Source organism: Cyprinodon variegatus, unplaced genomic scaffold (assembly GCF_000732505.1).
Source record: "Cyprinodon variegatus isolate N-32 unplaced genomic scaffold, C_variegatus-1.0 Scaffold774, whole genome shotgun sequence".
In the NCBI taxonomy this organism is placed as follows: Eukaryota; Metazoa; Chordata; class Actinopteri; order Cyprinodontiformes; family Cyprinodontidae; genus Cyprinodon; species Cyprinodon variegatus.
Window position 1 is genome coordinate 303,570 of NW_015151227.1, and position 12,650 is coordinate 316,219.

The following is a 12,650-nucleotide window of genomic DNA, read 5'->3' on the forward strand; positions in this document are numbered from 1 at the left end:
AAATTAAAACTATTAGAAACGCCAGTATACATTAATCAATTTAAAGGGCAAAAGTGTGTGCTTGTATCTATGAGGTAAGAAACCTGAAAAAAAATCAACTTTTTTTTGTCAAACCCTGACTATACAGAAGACATTTACCCCTACATGCCATTATCGTTTGACATTTCTAGATTCTTAAAAGCTGTATTTCTAATTTTATGAAAACCAATCTTAATTTGATACAATATTTGAGTAATTTGAAATTAGCAATTATATGTTATTAACACAAATATATTTAAGCAGATTTATATGCAAAAATGGCTTTGGTGTTTTTCGGTTTTATTCTGGCATATTTAACCGTGTCCTTAATTGTTTTTTCAGTATATTAACAGGCTTGTAGTTTATACAATACAATCATTTGAATAAGGGGTTTCAGGTGATTCAACTTAATTAAATATCTTAAAAGTTGAACTTAGAGGTATGATGTCAATCTAAGATATTGAAGTATTGACAGATGCAAATATTAAACCGATACGACGTAAGCACAAATCATGCATAAGCTTAACCCAAAAAAAAAAAAAAAGATCATGCTATAATGCATAAACAGAACGATGTTTATCATCAACAGGTATGAGAACTGACCTATTTATTATGGGCCTATGGGTGTCAAACTCTAAAAAGAAGCGCAATAAAGCAAAGCGCTTTATTAGCTTGCTTATTTTAGTAGAAATATTGGATAAAGGGTAAAAATATAATAAATATGTTTGGGTTTTTTTTCTGGCTGATATCAGTCCTGCTTCACATATCAATATTGGATTTGGACACGCCTATCTAGAGGTTCAAGCATCCTCAGGACCAACATAAAAATAAAACTATGCTATAATCGTTGAAAATTATACAGACAAGACTATAAACAAAACAGACAGTTTTTGTTCTTTTCAGGAAACAGCCTTCAAATGGCAGACCAGTGGAATCATTTTATTTGGACAAAATAGGATGTTGGAATAAACACAGCAATCCACCATCTGAACACAGATAATGGTTATCCATCTATACAATTAGGGTTTGAGCTTCATGTTGGCTCTTCACTCCTCTGCCTCCCTCCATGGTTTGGGCATCACCTTATTGACTGGGGACAGATTCCAGACGATTCCAGTCTGAGTCAGTACCTGCACAGAGACAAAAAAATAAAGGTTACTAATGTGATCCCAGAACCACATTGGATCTAAAAAGTCTGAAAAGGATAATCTTTTTACTTTTAGCATTTTTGTGTTAAAATTTATATTTTCAGACCTTTTAGACATTTTCATGAAGTTTACACATTCCTGACTGAGGATAATTTTATGAGCTATTGCTCATTTCACAGTGAAAAAAATAAAATAAATTGCCTTAAAAATCCTCAAGTCGATAAAAAAAAAATTCTCATGAAGCATGACCATAATTTATAGCATATATCTGGCTCCAAGTATGTTGAAAAACCAAAATAATGACATTGAAAAGGACACTCTACACTTCATGATAAAGTCAGGATCAAGCAGATCCTTTACTTTAATAATACAATCCTTTATCTTTCTAAACAAACACCTTTCTTTGACTTCAAGAAACATAGTTTTCCAAAGTCATGCCCTAAATTGCTAAATGGAAAGGTCATCCTTTCAAAATCCAAAAGAGAAAACAAGCATTAGATGCCCTCTAGTGGCCACAACTATAAACTACTAAGCTTGTGTTGAGCAGCCATATAACTGTGTGGTGTAATCACGTATGCCCTATAAAACATGAATAAATGAGCTAAACAAATCCATCATCAACATACACAATAGCTGCAACTTATTTTACTTCAAAGTAGAAATCTTTGTTTTTTCTGATAATGAGGAGTGTGGTAACCTAACGCTTATTTATAATTTGGACAGAGGTTAATGAACTACAAATCTTTCCATTGTTTTACAAAAGAAGCAATTCAAATCAGGCAGATAAAACCTAAATACTGAATTTAAATTATTATTATTACAAAATATTATATAAAAGAACAGCTGATTTTACTTAGAGAGTTAAAACTTTAAGGTCAACTTCAGCATCCTCAGACAAAAACTAATCAAATTTTTTCCCCAACAGACTGCATTAAACCTTTTTCACGCTTGCCCTTTTCCTTCTCCAGATAGTTGAAAAATTCCAAAACCTATCAACATTATTATCTCCTAATTCAGACTTTGTTTTAATCAGTTTATACAACCAGTTACATTGTTTTGATAACGATTACAGGATGATTGGACTTACATATCCCCAAACAATGGTGCAGAAGGCTGTTCCACTGACCAGTACACCCATGCCATACTTGCTATGGAAGTTCTGAGAAGCTGTTGATCCGTGCCTCACTTGCCGAACAGCCTGGCCTGTATAAAAAAATAACCACAGTTAGAAATCCTGATAGCATTGGATATTTTTGTCTTATAAATAGAATAAAACAGCATTTAAGTCCTGCGGTTCTTCTGGAAAACAGATTGCAATTTAACATAATGCATAAAAGGGGAATCAAAGTATAAGTCAGAATAAAGCTCTTTATAAGAAGCTGAACACATATTTGAGCATTCATAGAAGAGGTATGCATTGGACGATATCCACTACACCTGTGGGGTGAATTAAGCTAAGGTTATTTTGTTGAAAAAATTATGGTCAGGGCTGAATGAATCTATGATCATTTGGATTCTGTTTATTTTTTGCATATTTTCTTCCCTTAGTCTTAACGCAGCTATATCAGTAAAACTAAGGTTAAGACTAACTTTAAATAAAACTTCTACAAAATTGCCATATTTATAAATTGTCCCTTAGATATAAGAGTATATTTTTATGAAGTTAAGCTCACAGATACGTCTGATTTTGCCCAAGAAGAGCATTTTATATGGATATGAATTAAGAATAAAGTACTACATAATTTTCGGTATAAAACCGCCCAATACACAGAAGAGAGACATAGAAAAAGAATTACAGTTAGATTTAGAAAAGCTGTTTTTGCTGTTAAAGTCTAATACTGCACGTTTCCCCTTTCAAATATAACATTCTTTTTTATTTGTTCCAAATTTTAACTTGTGAAAGGTAGACCAGCAGTCTTGTACCAAATTGGAAAGCAATTTTGGAAATAAAATGCCCATTTTGCAATAATTATAACATGGTTATGAAGAATTCATTTCAGGACTAAGAACTGTCTTTATTTTGTCTCCTAGGGTCAAAATACTAGTGACATATTTACGTTTATAATATTTACATCAGGATTCTTATGGGCATGCTAACATTCGCTAGCTTATAGCGGGTATGTTGGGGGCGGTCAAACAACAAAAAAGCTTATAATATCTTCCTCCTGACCAATAAAGAACTAGTTCCCGGGTAAATTGCAGAAATAAGACATGAATTAGAAAGGAAGGAAGACTTCTTACCACTGACGTTAGCTACAGCTTTAGCGAACCGGTACATGTTGGCTGGCCTGGCGACTTCAGATACCCTTGAAAAGGTCCAATATGGCCGTCTGTAGGATATATACCGGAAGCTGTGGCGTTCAAGTGACGTCGTTAAAACTCATTTAGAAGCTCTGCGTTCTAAACTGTTTGACTTAAACGAGAGTATAATATGTGAGTTCTCTATAAAATGCCTTTAAAATAAAATGAGTAAGGAACTACAACTATACCGCTACATATATCAGTGGGTGTCTGTAAAATATTTCTGCTCGAGATAGGTCCTTTAACGCAACACGACAGCGACTTTTCTGTACGCATGCGTAAAGAAAAAATAACCGTTAAAATAGAAAGCGAGAAAAATATGCGGAGTGCTTGGCTCAGATAAAATACAATTATTACGTATGCCTAAAAATCGTCATCATAATACATCACAACTAGCCAGAGAGCAATTCCATCTTTACAGTATAAGTACGTTACGTCGCATGTATTTGAGTACGCGTGTCAGGATGGCCGAGTGGTCTAAGGCGCCAGACTCAAGGTTGAACTCCCTTCCCCAATACGGGCATTCTGGTCTCCGAATGGAGGCGTGGGTTCGAATCCCACTTCTGACACATACTTTTTTTTTTTTTTTTATCTATTTGATTAGAAGTATCATTGTGATTTTAAATAGCATTCCTAAGAAGCACGTTACTTATGAAGCTGGAAGAAAACTACAACCATACGATCCTTTAAGAGCTGATAAACACACCCTGGTGTTTTTCAAGTTTTAATGATTGTTTCATAGCACAACCCTTTTTCTTTAATTGTTGTAGGTTATACCAATAATAATTTATACATCTGGTATAGAATGTATGCTAACTCCCAACACAAAACAAGAAAAAAGGGCAAAAAAATGGAAGAAAAAAAAAAAACATGTTGGCATTTTCTTTCAAAACAAACCTGAAAAGTGTGGCATGTCTCTAAGAGTGCTAAATGATATATAGAGTAAGCAAATGTTTTAAATTAAATACAGTCTCAATATCAGCAAGCTGTTCATGAGGAAAGATGGAGCACTGCAGGCGGGTTAGAGATAAAGCTGAGGAGTTCCCACCATCTGAAAATGGAAAACAGGGCAAACTGTACCTCATTGCATTACCTCAGGAATATTCTGGTTAAGTTTTGAGTGTTTTATGTCACATCAGCTGTGTATATAGAGCAAAATGTCTCTTTGGAAGGCAAAGGTGACATGATTGGACTCAGGGGCATGGAGGGGATCAAAAGATGGTGCAACAAAAGAGCTGCTTAAATACATAATTTGCAATTTAAAATACTTTTTTCCATTAACTTCAGAATTATGCAACACTTTTTCTTGGTATATCACAGTGTTTCCAAACCTGTTTTTTTGCTTGTGACCCCCTTTGGGCATTTTGTCTTACCATGTGTACCCCTCTCATTCAAAAGTATTAATGATCATCAAAATGTGGAACGTACAATAACTAATTAAAAAATAAAGACTATTTTACTTAATCTTTTGAGAATTTAATTCCTAGGCATTTATTCTTTCCACCTCAAATAAAAAGAAACATAAATATGTCTGGAAGTTAGTAAGGAATTGAAATCAATATAAAATCCTATTATAAGCCTGTATTTATAAAACTGGAGCTCCTCTGAGTATCTCCCTTATACTCACATTTAAACTTGATGAATAGGGAACAAAATACTTAACAAGAATTATAGTCAGACTGACTTAATTCGTTTTACTTTGTTTTCATCAAGAAACCTGAGCTGCTTTCATGAGCTGCGATACCTCAGTTTGAAAAACAGCTTAAACCAGACTGATCTCTACATCCAGTCTGTCTCTCTGCTTGGTTTTGAGGTGAGCCTAACCTGAAGGTGAACTCAAACATAAGAAAAACTTACTTTTTGGTTGATAAAAGCTTGTTTTATTTTTCAGTTGGGTCCTCACAAAACTATTTTACTACCTAAGAAATAAAATATTTTGATGTACCCCTGGCAATGTACCCAAGTACCACTAGGGGTACCTATTGTGTGTGTATACTGTATATACATATACATGTGTATATATATATATATATATATATATATATACACACACACACAGGTGTCAAGTAACGAAGTACAAATTATTTGTTACTGTACTTAAGTACACTTTTTAGGTATCTATACTTTACTCCATTACTTATTTTTCTTCCTACTTCTGACTTCTACTCATTACATTTTCACACAAGTATCTATACTTTCTATTCCTTACATTTTTAAAACAAACATTCATCAGAATCAGAAATCATCAGAGGCAAGCAGGTGTTCTTCAAAGTGCAAACACGAATTGTCTATGCCATGCTACAATGTCGGATTCAGAAAAAGATGTCTGAAAGGTCGGACACAGGCGAGAGCGTATCTGGAGATGGAGACAGAGACCAACAAGACCTCCCTCATCCTTGGCCCTATATCAAAGACATTTTTGAAAGAGTCAAAAAAATGGAGCTTTAAAATTTATATAGTGGCATCTGGCTTTTTTTTCTTTACACTTTAATACTTGAAGTAGGTTTTGGAGCACATACTTTTTCATTTTTACTTTAATAAAAATGTCAAGTTGGTACAGCAACTTTTACCAGTGTTTTTAAACTGCAGTATCTATACTTCTACTTAAGAAATATATATATATATATATCCAGGGATATGCACATAGTTGATGCAAAAGACTATTTGCAGAGCAGTAATAGTTTGAATGATGGTTTTACTTATAAAAGCTCCACCGTTCACTTTAATTATTATAGGAGAGAAACAGAGAAGCTTTATAATTTTGTTAGAATACGTTATGGTTTTACAACTGATGCAATATAAAAAGCAACGCATCTAATTTGATTAATTATACTTGTACAGCAATAAATTCAAATAGGCATCCAGCTGCTTATTTTTTGCGTTTAATAAATCAACATCTTTCAGAGATAAGGACAGTATGACCTACAAATTTTAAACAATTTTAAAAATGTTCCTTCATTTTAAAGCAAATTAAAGGAATAACAAAAAAAAATTAAAAAAAAAGCAAAACATTGTTTAAAAAAAAAAAAAAAGACTCCAGGTTTACACTTTAAATGTTGAGGCTTAATGGAGGAAGCTTGTAGGGAACAACCTTAATAGGGAACAGGATTAACTTTGTCAGGATGATAAGCTGGAGAATAAACCGTGAACCTGGCTGGATATAGAGCGTCTCAAAGGCTAGAGATGTTTAAAAAAAAAAAAAAATATTTATGTAAACAGAAACATAAGCAGAGCAGTGAGAATGAGTGAGTTTAATCTTTAGAGTTTGGTATTTAAAAACAGTAGTTTCATGGCAATGTTTTTTTTCATTCATAAAAGTCCTGCTGGTGAAATAATCTAAAGTTATCTGGACACTCCACGAATTTAATGCTAAAACATTAAAAAACAAAAAGGGCTTTCATTTTATTTTATGTTTCACATTAAAATGACATTGCAGTGAGAAATGAAGCAGCAAATCCAGATACTTAAGAGCCTTAAAGAACCGTTTTTATAATACTCTTAAATGATCAGTTTCAGTTCAGATCATGGAGCAATTATTTCATCATGTATAAAAAAAAAAAAAAAATCTAGACCGTCACTTTATAATAATAACTTGCTATTTCAGTTATTTATTACACTCTACTTGTAGACATTTAGGATATTTATCCTCTGAATTGTGGGAATGTGTTTGAAGAGTCCGTCCTTTAAAAGGCTCCCATCAGAAACATGGAATGATCCAAAAACAGCCCTTTAAAGCTTTTTAACTGCGCCCAGTGTCTGAATTCAGATAAAACATCAGGTTCATCCCCTTTCGCCAGATGTATAGCAACTCTAACTTTATTTAAACTTTCTTAATGAACTGTATTGACCCCTCCACATCATCAAACAGGCCATTTATCTGAGCGAGCTTCCAGCTTGATACGTTTCAGGATTTTGTTGCTTACTTCTCCATCCTTAAAGCTATTACTCGGGGTGTTTAACCATTAATGCCCTTCAGACAAATAAACGGAGATGAATTTAGATTCTATGCCTGGTCCAAAAGTTGAAGGATGTTTGGTGAAAATAGAAATGTTTGCTGAGAACACTGCAAAGTAGACCAGAGGCTTCAAATTACAAACATTAAGGCATCTCTCCTTTTCCCCTCTGCATCCCTTTGTCCTTTATTCAGTCTTCTTATCTTTTCCCTCCTCGTTGTCGGTGTATTCTGTTGGCTCGTCGCCTGGTTTCAGAAGCTTGCCGATGTAGTAGTATTTCTCTGCAACACAGAATGCCCCAAAATATCAGCATTGACATCATTAAAACGATTCCTCTTTTTAAAGTCGTAGGGAAGCGGCTGTTCCAACGGTTGCAGTTCCGAATTCTCCCAAGTGGTGCCCAACTTTACACAAGTGAATAAAGTGAATGTGATTGGTCGATTATAAAGGGGGCAGGATTGTTGTGGCGGAAGGTTCTCAAACAAGTTTGGTTGGGGCCGGTGTCTAGGAAGCATCTTGCTAATCAGTTAGCAACTTAGTGCTAGTAGTTCCCAATGGGAAATTACATTGAGACTGAGTAGCACTTAGCAACAACACCATCAATCGTTGCATATGTTAGCTGCGACATATGAATCAAGATGCTATGGCCAGAAAAAATTGATTGACAGATGACCTTTGATATATGAGATTTTAAAACAGGGTTTTTTTTTTTTTTTAAATAGAAATTTTCCAACTTTTGGGAAAACATGTCTGATAAAGAGTACATTTATGTACATGTTTAAGCCAGAATGATTTGAAATTTAAATACGACTTCTCTATGACTTTAAAAGAATCCAAATCGAGCAAATTCAAATTATGCCCAACCCTAGGGACAACAAGTGGTCGACTTTAAACAACTCGGTTAGTAAACTAGAACAAACTGACCCTAGAATTGATCATGGCTGGAGTTTAAGCACACTATAAAAGCAGTCTGCATACAAAGACGGAAATCCTTGAGAGCATAGAGTGCTACATATTGAAAACTGCATCGTATATCTGAACCAACCTGTGAACTGACTTTCCCACTCAGACAGGCTCTCCTGCTGCATGGAGTTCAGATCTGACAGGTCGTCGTATTCGTCCTTCAGGGCCTCCTTGTCCAAGCAGAAGGTGGCCAAACCTCTGGATGCATCTCTGCCTGCAAACACCCCGTATGGCCCATCTGTAAGACAACAGAAAAGCAAGAAGGGAAGTGAAGCTCAATGCTGAAACATTATGAAAATCACACAATGTCAATGCATTATTCGCCTGCCAAAGAAACACAAGCTTAGGTTTTATTTTAAATGTTAAAGTGACCTATGAGCCAGCTGGATCATCTCTGGTACATTTTAAACAGGATTAAAAAAAATCCACTAATGATCCACATTTATCAAACAAAGAAAACATATTTCCAACAGAAAAAAATACTTTCTGACAACAAAAAGGAAACAATTTCCCAAGAGTCAGAAGCACAGAGGAATTCAGATAAACATCTCAGACTTTATCAGTTTTCAAAGATCAGTCTGGTTAGAACAGCGAGATTTAGAAGGTTGGGCTTGTTTTGAACCATTGAAACAAAAAGATTTGCAGATCTTTCACCCTAAAGTACTAAAAACTGGTATTGCTAAGGCCAATCCAACTTGAAGAATAACCTGCACCCATTTGTCAGCCTGAGCTCAGATTGTGACCTAGATAAACCAGAATATCAAAGACTCTTAGGTTCTCCACCTGCATCCATCTACTTCCTGATGACCTTGTAGCATGGATGACCATTTACCATATGATTTATCATTATACGTTTTCAGTCAGGTTAGCAATCTTGATATATTATCTTTAACAATAAATTTGAAAAAGCAATAATTAAAATAAGGTTTAAAATGGTTGAAATGTGATTTTTTTCCCCGTTTTTTTCCATTGAAGCATTAAATTCTGTTACCACAGGATGTTTAGTGATGTAAATCACACTTCTTTATGTAAATGGTGTCCTGAAGTTTATTTCAAATTATTATAACATTTTTAAGAGTAGTGTTTGTGATTCTGGGGATATGATGCAGTCACAGCTATACAGTTACCCAAGAACAACAAAAGACTTAATAAAGAGTGATTTAATCCTAAATTTTAACTTCTCATGAAGGCATCTCATAATACTGTGATGAACTTTTAAGGCCATATCAGCCCTACCTTAGAGTTTAAATAAAGAGCTAGATCTCCCAATCTGCAGAGAAAATGTACAGACATTAATAAAGCTTTTCTATCAAGTATTTAAATATCTTTAGATCTGTGCCTCCATACGAGTAAAGTAATTTATTAATCACCGATGCGTGTGTTGGATAAAGTATTTTCCTATACAACAAAAACCAAAATAAAAATACTGGTATGATCTTGCGACCTGAAAATAAAGACATTTGTTTTATTTATTTTTAAATATCTTAAGATTTGCCTCTAGAAAATTGCATTTATTTAGATTTATGCACATTATGTATTCTTTTGCACATATAATATGCAAACTTTTTTTTTTTTTTTTTTTTTTTTTTTTTTTAATATAGCCATGGTTTTGTATGGAGCCCCCTGGGTGTCAGGGTAAAAAAAAAGAAAAAAAAAAAGCCGGTGGAAATCCGTGGGCACGGATTGATAAACTAAGTGCACAGTTTTCCAGTGCGCGCAGATTAAGAAACTGTGCTCTCGGTTTATTAATCCGTGCCTGCGGATTGAGATATATATATATATATATATATATATATAAACTTCACGTAGTCAACTTCACTGTTGACAGGCTGCAGCCTTGTCCCAGTTCCAAGTTTTTAAGCCATTTTTGTTAAAAGTTGCATTTTCTCTAGCTTTTTCTCCGCCTCGATCTTCTTTTCTGAACATACAGCTTTACGATAATCTGGAAGCAGTTACGCACAAATATATAACAATATACCGTAATCCATCGGATGAAATTGTTTTTATAAACTTTTATTTTTTTTATAAAGTATTGTAAATGCTACGATGATCACATTTAATGAACTTTAATATCAATTAAGGCCTTAATTTAAAAATAATTTAATGACTTTTAATGATCCAGGGAAACCCTGCCTTAACAGCCAGTGGCCCCGTCAACACTGAAGAGACGATGCTGGCTGGGACAGCAGTCACTGAGCAGGTCAGAGGACTGGAGGGACAAAACAAGCTTTAGGTAAACTGTTCTGTAGAAATAACTTCTACAATAGGGAAAACAATCTGCTTTTATCTGGCCTTCAAACATTTTATTCATCATTACATGATTTTAAATATTTTTTCCAATATGGCAGCTTTTGTAATTATTATAAATTTTTTTTTTTAAACACAAGGAGCCATGGGTGTCAAAAGGGGTCTTACACAAACTTACACATGAACAATCTTAAACATTTTATTTCCCTGTGGCAAATTAATTAAATACGATTTCAAAAAATCCTGTCATTAGGCTAAAATTGGGAACTTCATATCCAGGATCCCAGTGTGTGGAAGTTATGTTGAACATTGATTGACAGCCAGTTACCCAGTTGGTCAGAGGTTACAAACAGCAGAGGTAACAGTCTGAGATAAGATAAAAAATTAAAAAAAAAACTTCACGTAGTACAAGAGCTGTATCTGAAATTTAAAAACACTTTATGAAACCAGGTTGAAAAAAAAATCTAAATTAAGTGTGCACCTGAATATTAAGCAGAAAAAGTAAGAAAATAAGACCTTATATTGAGATCAGTTACAGATTTGTGTGAGAATTAAGAAAAAAAAGCATACTAATGATTTATTCAACATTACAAAACTTAATCTAACCATTCTAAAAACAATCTTTACACTGTTTTAAAGTGACCAAACAGTCAGCCACTGTAAATGAATGCAACATCCAAAGGTTGTTGTGATAAGGAAGGGGTGTGTAGTTTGAGCCCCACAGCTGAAAAGGGATTTAGATATTAGGCTGTGATGGTGGTGGATTGAAGAAACTGGGGTTTAAACATGTTTTAGTTAAATGCACATTTCAAGGATTTTTTCCCCCCTTTAGTAAAACCTCAAATTAGGGCTGTTTGACAAGGCTTAAAATGTTGTCTCAGAATGATACGATTAATCACTTTTTTTTGGGTCCCTAAGGTTTTATGATTAAAAATTACAAACATTACTTTCTAAAACTAGTTTTGAACTTAATTTAAAGGGTAATCACATGCAAGTGGAAAAACTTTGGACAAAAGAAAAACGACAATAATAGTATTATAAATGCAACTTGTTTGATTATAAATGCAGCAGTTCCACGTAGCTTTAGGTAGGGGGAGAAATCAACTTGTTCATAGACGATCTCTGATTTGAAGGCTACCTCCGCTGAAAAAAAAAATCCTTCGGCTAAAAAAAGAAAAACAACTAAAAGGGTGTGACGCCACATTCCAGGGGCTAAACTGAATCAACTGACCCAAAACAGAGCATGCTCAACACTTTGAGTAACCTTAGCCAGTGTGCTTTAAATCCCTGATTTTATATTAGTTGACATGTTAATATAAAGCCTTAAGACTCAGCAGCTGTTGGAAACATTTACCTGGTCCGTAGAACTTCTTTCCTCTGGTCACATCGAACACTTTCCCATTAACGGCCATGAGAATCCGCGGATCCTGCACTCCGTCGTAAGGCTTCAACTCTGCCAGAGTAAAATCCCTCTTTTTCATTTTAGGCAGCGGTTTCTCCACCTCGCCCACTGGCGATGGGCTATCACCGCGGAAGATTTTGTAAAGCAAGTACAAGCATAGGCTTAACAAGGTGAGGTTCAGCGGGGACGTGAAGATTTCTTGAAAAAGTCCTCCAGAAGTAACTTCGCTTTCCTCTGCTTCAGCCATGTCGGCGTCTTTCTCTCGTCTCACCAGTATGCGTGTTTCAGTTGAGCAGTGATTTGACCAATCAGCGTACAGTATTAGCCCCACCTGTTCACGCTTTAGACCAATCAAAACAACAGTGTGTCAAACCGATGGTAAACACCCTTGGAAACGATACGCGAACGAGTCTGCCATATTGTGGGTGGCAAGAAATCTCAATCTTAATTTAAAGCATAATTCATATTTACTTTAATTCATATTTACTTTAAACTTATTTTGATTAAAAAATCTAAACATCATATCACGTATTTTATATCATTTTATATTCTGGTATTAATGGTATTAAGGGAGCAGAAGCATGATGAAAATGCATTTTTATTTACCTTTTCTACAAC

At 34.6% G+C, this 12,650-nt stretch overlaps 2 protein-coding genes and 1 non-coding gene across 3 annotated transcripts; 1 reads left to right on the forward strand and 2 right to left on the reverse strand.

Annotated features, from left to right (window-relative positions):
- Positions 1–936: 936 nt before the first annotated feature.
- On the reverse strand, positions 937–3,643 carry LOC107098397 (cytochrome c oxidase subunit 7B, mitochondrial-like). Its single transcript, XM_015396065.1, has 3 exons — positions 3,408–3,643; positions 2,254–2,369; positions 937–1,148 (listed from the first exon to the last, which is right to left on the reverse strand). The coding sequence occupies exons 1-3, from the start codon at positions 3,442–3,444 to the stop codon at positions 1,065–1,067; spliced, it is 237 nt and encodes a 78-aa protein (XP_015251551.1). The 5' UTR covers positions 3,445–3,643; the 3' UTR covers positions 937–1,064.
- A 282-nt stretch (positions 3,644–3,925) lies between these two features.
- On the forward strand, positions 3,926–4,036 carry trnal-caa. Its single transcript has 2 exons — positions 3,926–3,963; positions 3,991–4,036. It is a non-coding gene; the product is annotated as a tRNA-Leu (tRNA).
- Positions 4,037–6,700: 2,664 nt separating this feature from the next.
- pgrmc1 (progesterone receptor membrane component 1) lies at positions 6,701–12,301 on the reverse strand. The gene is made up of 3 exons (XM_015396056.1): positions 11,985–12,301; positions 8,466–8,621; positions 6,701–7,701 (listed from the first exon to the last, which is right to left on the reverse strand). Exons 1-3 carry the CDS (start codon positions 12,277–12,279, stop codon positions 7,607–7,609), a joined length of 546 nt encoding a protein of 181 aa, XP_015251542.1. The 5' UTR covers positions 12,280–12,301; the 3' UTR covers positions 6,701–7,606.
- Between the last annotated feature and the right edge of the window lie 349 nt (positions 12,302–12,650).

Excerpts from the sequence above, each read along its gene's own strand:
- pgrmc1 (XM_015396056.1), bottom strand. The coding sequence starts at position 12,279 with ATGGCTGAAGCAGAGGAAAGCGAAGTTACTTCTGGAGGACTTTTTCAA. Across the intron at positions 8,622-11,984 it reads AAAGAAGTTCTACGGACCAG|ATGGGCCATACGGGGTGTTT; the intron begins GTAAATGTTTCC and ends GTTGTCTTACAG. Across the intron at positions 7,702-8,465 it reads GTGGGAAAGTCAGTTCACAG|AGAAATACTACTACATCGGC; the intron begins GTTGGTTCAGAT and ends TCTGTGTTGCAG.
- LOC107098397 (XM_015396065.1), bottom strand. The coding sequence starts at position 3,444 with ATGTACCGGTTCGCTAAAGCTGTAGCTAACGTCAGTG. Across the intron at positions 2,370-3,407 it reads AGCTGTAGCTAACGTCAGTG|GCCAGGCTGTTCGGCAAGTG; the intron begins GTAAGAAGTCTT and ends TTTTTTATACAG. Across the intron at positions 1,149-2,253 it reads GCACCATTGTTTGGGGATAT|GTACTGACTCAGACTGGAAT; the intron begins GTAAGTCCAATC and ends GTCTCTGTGCAG.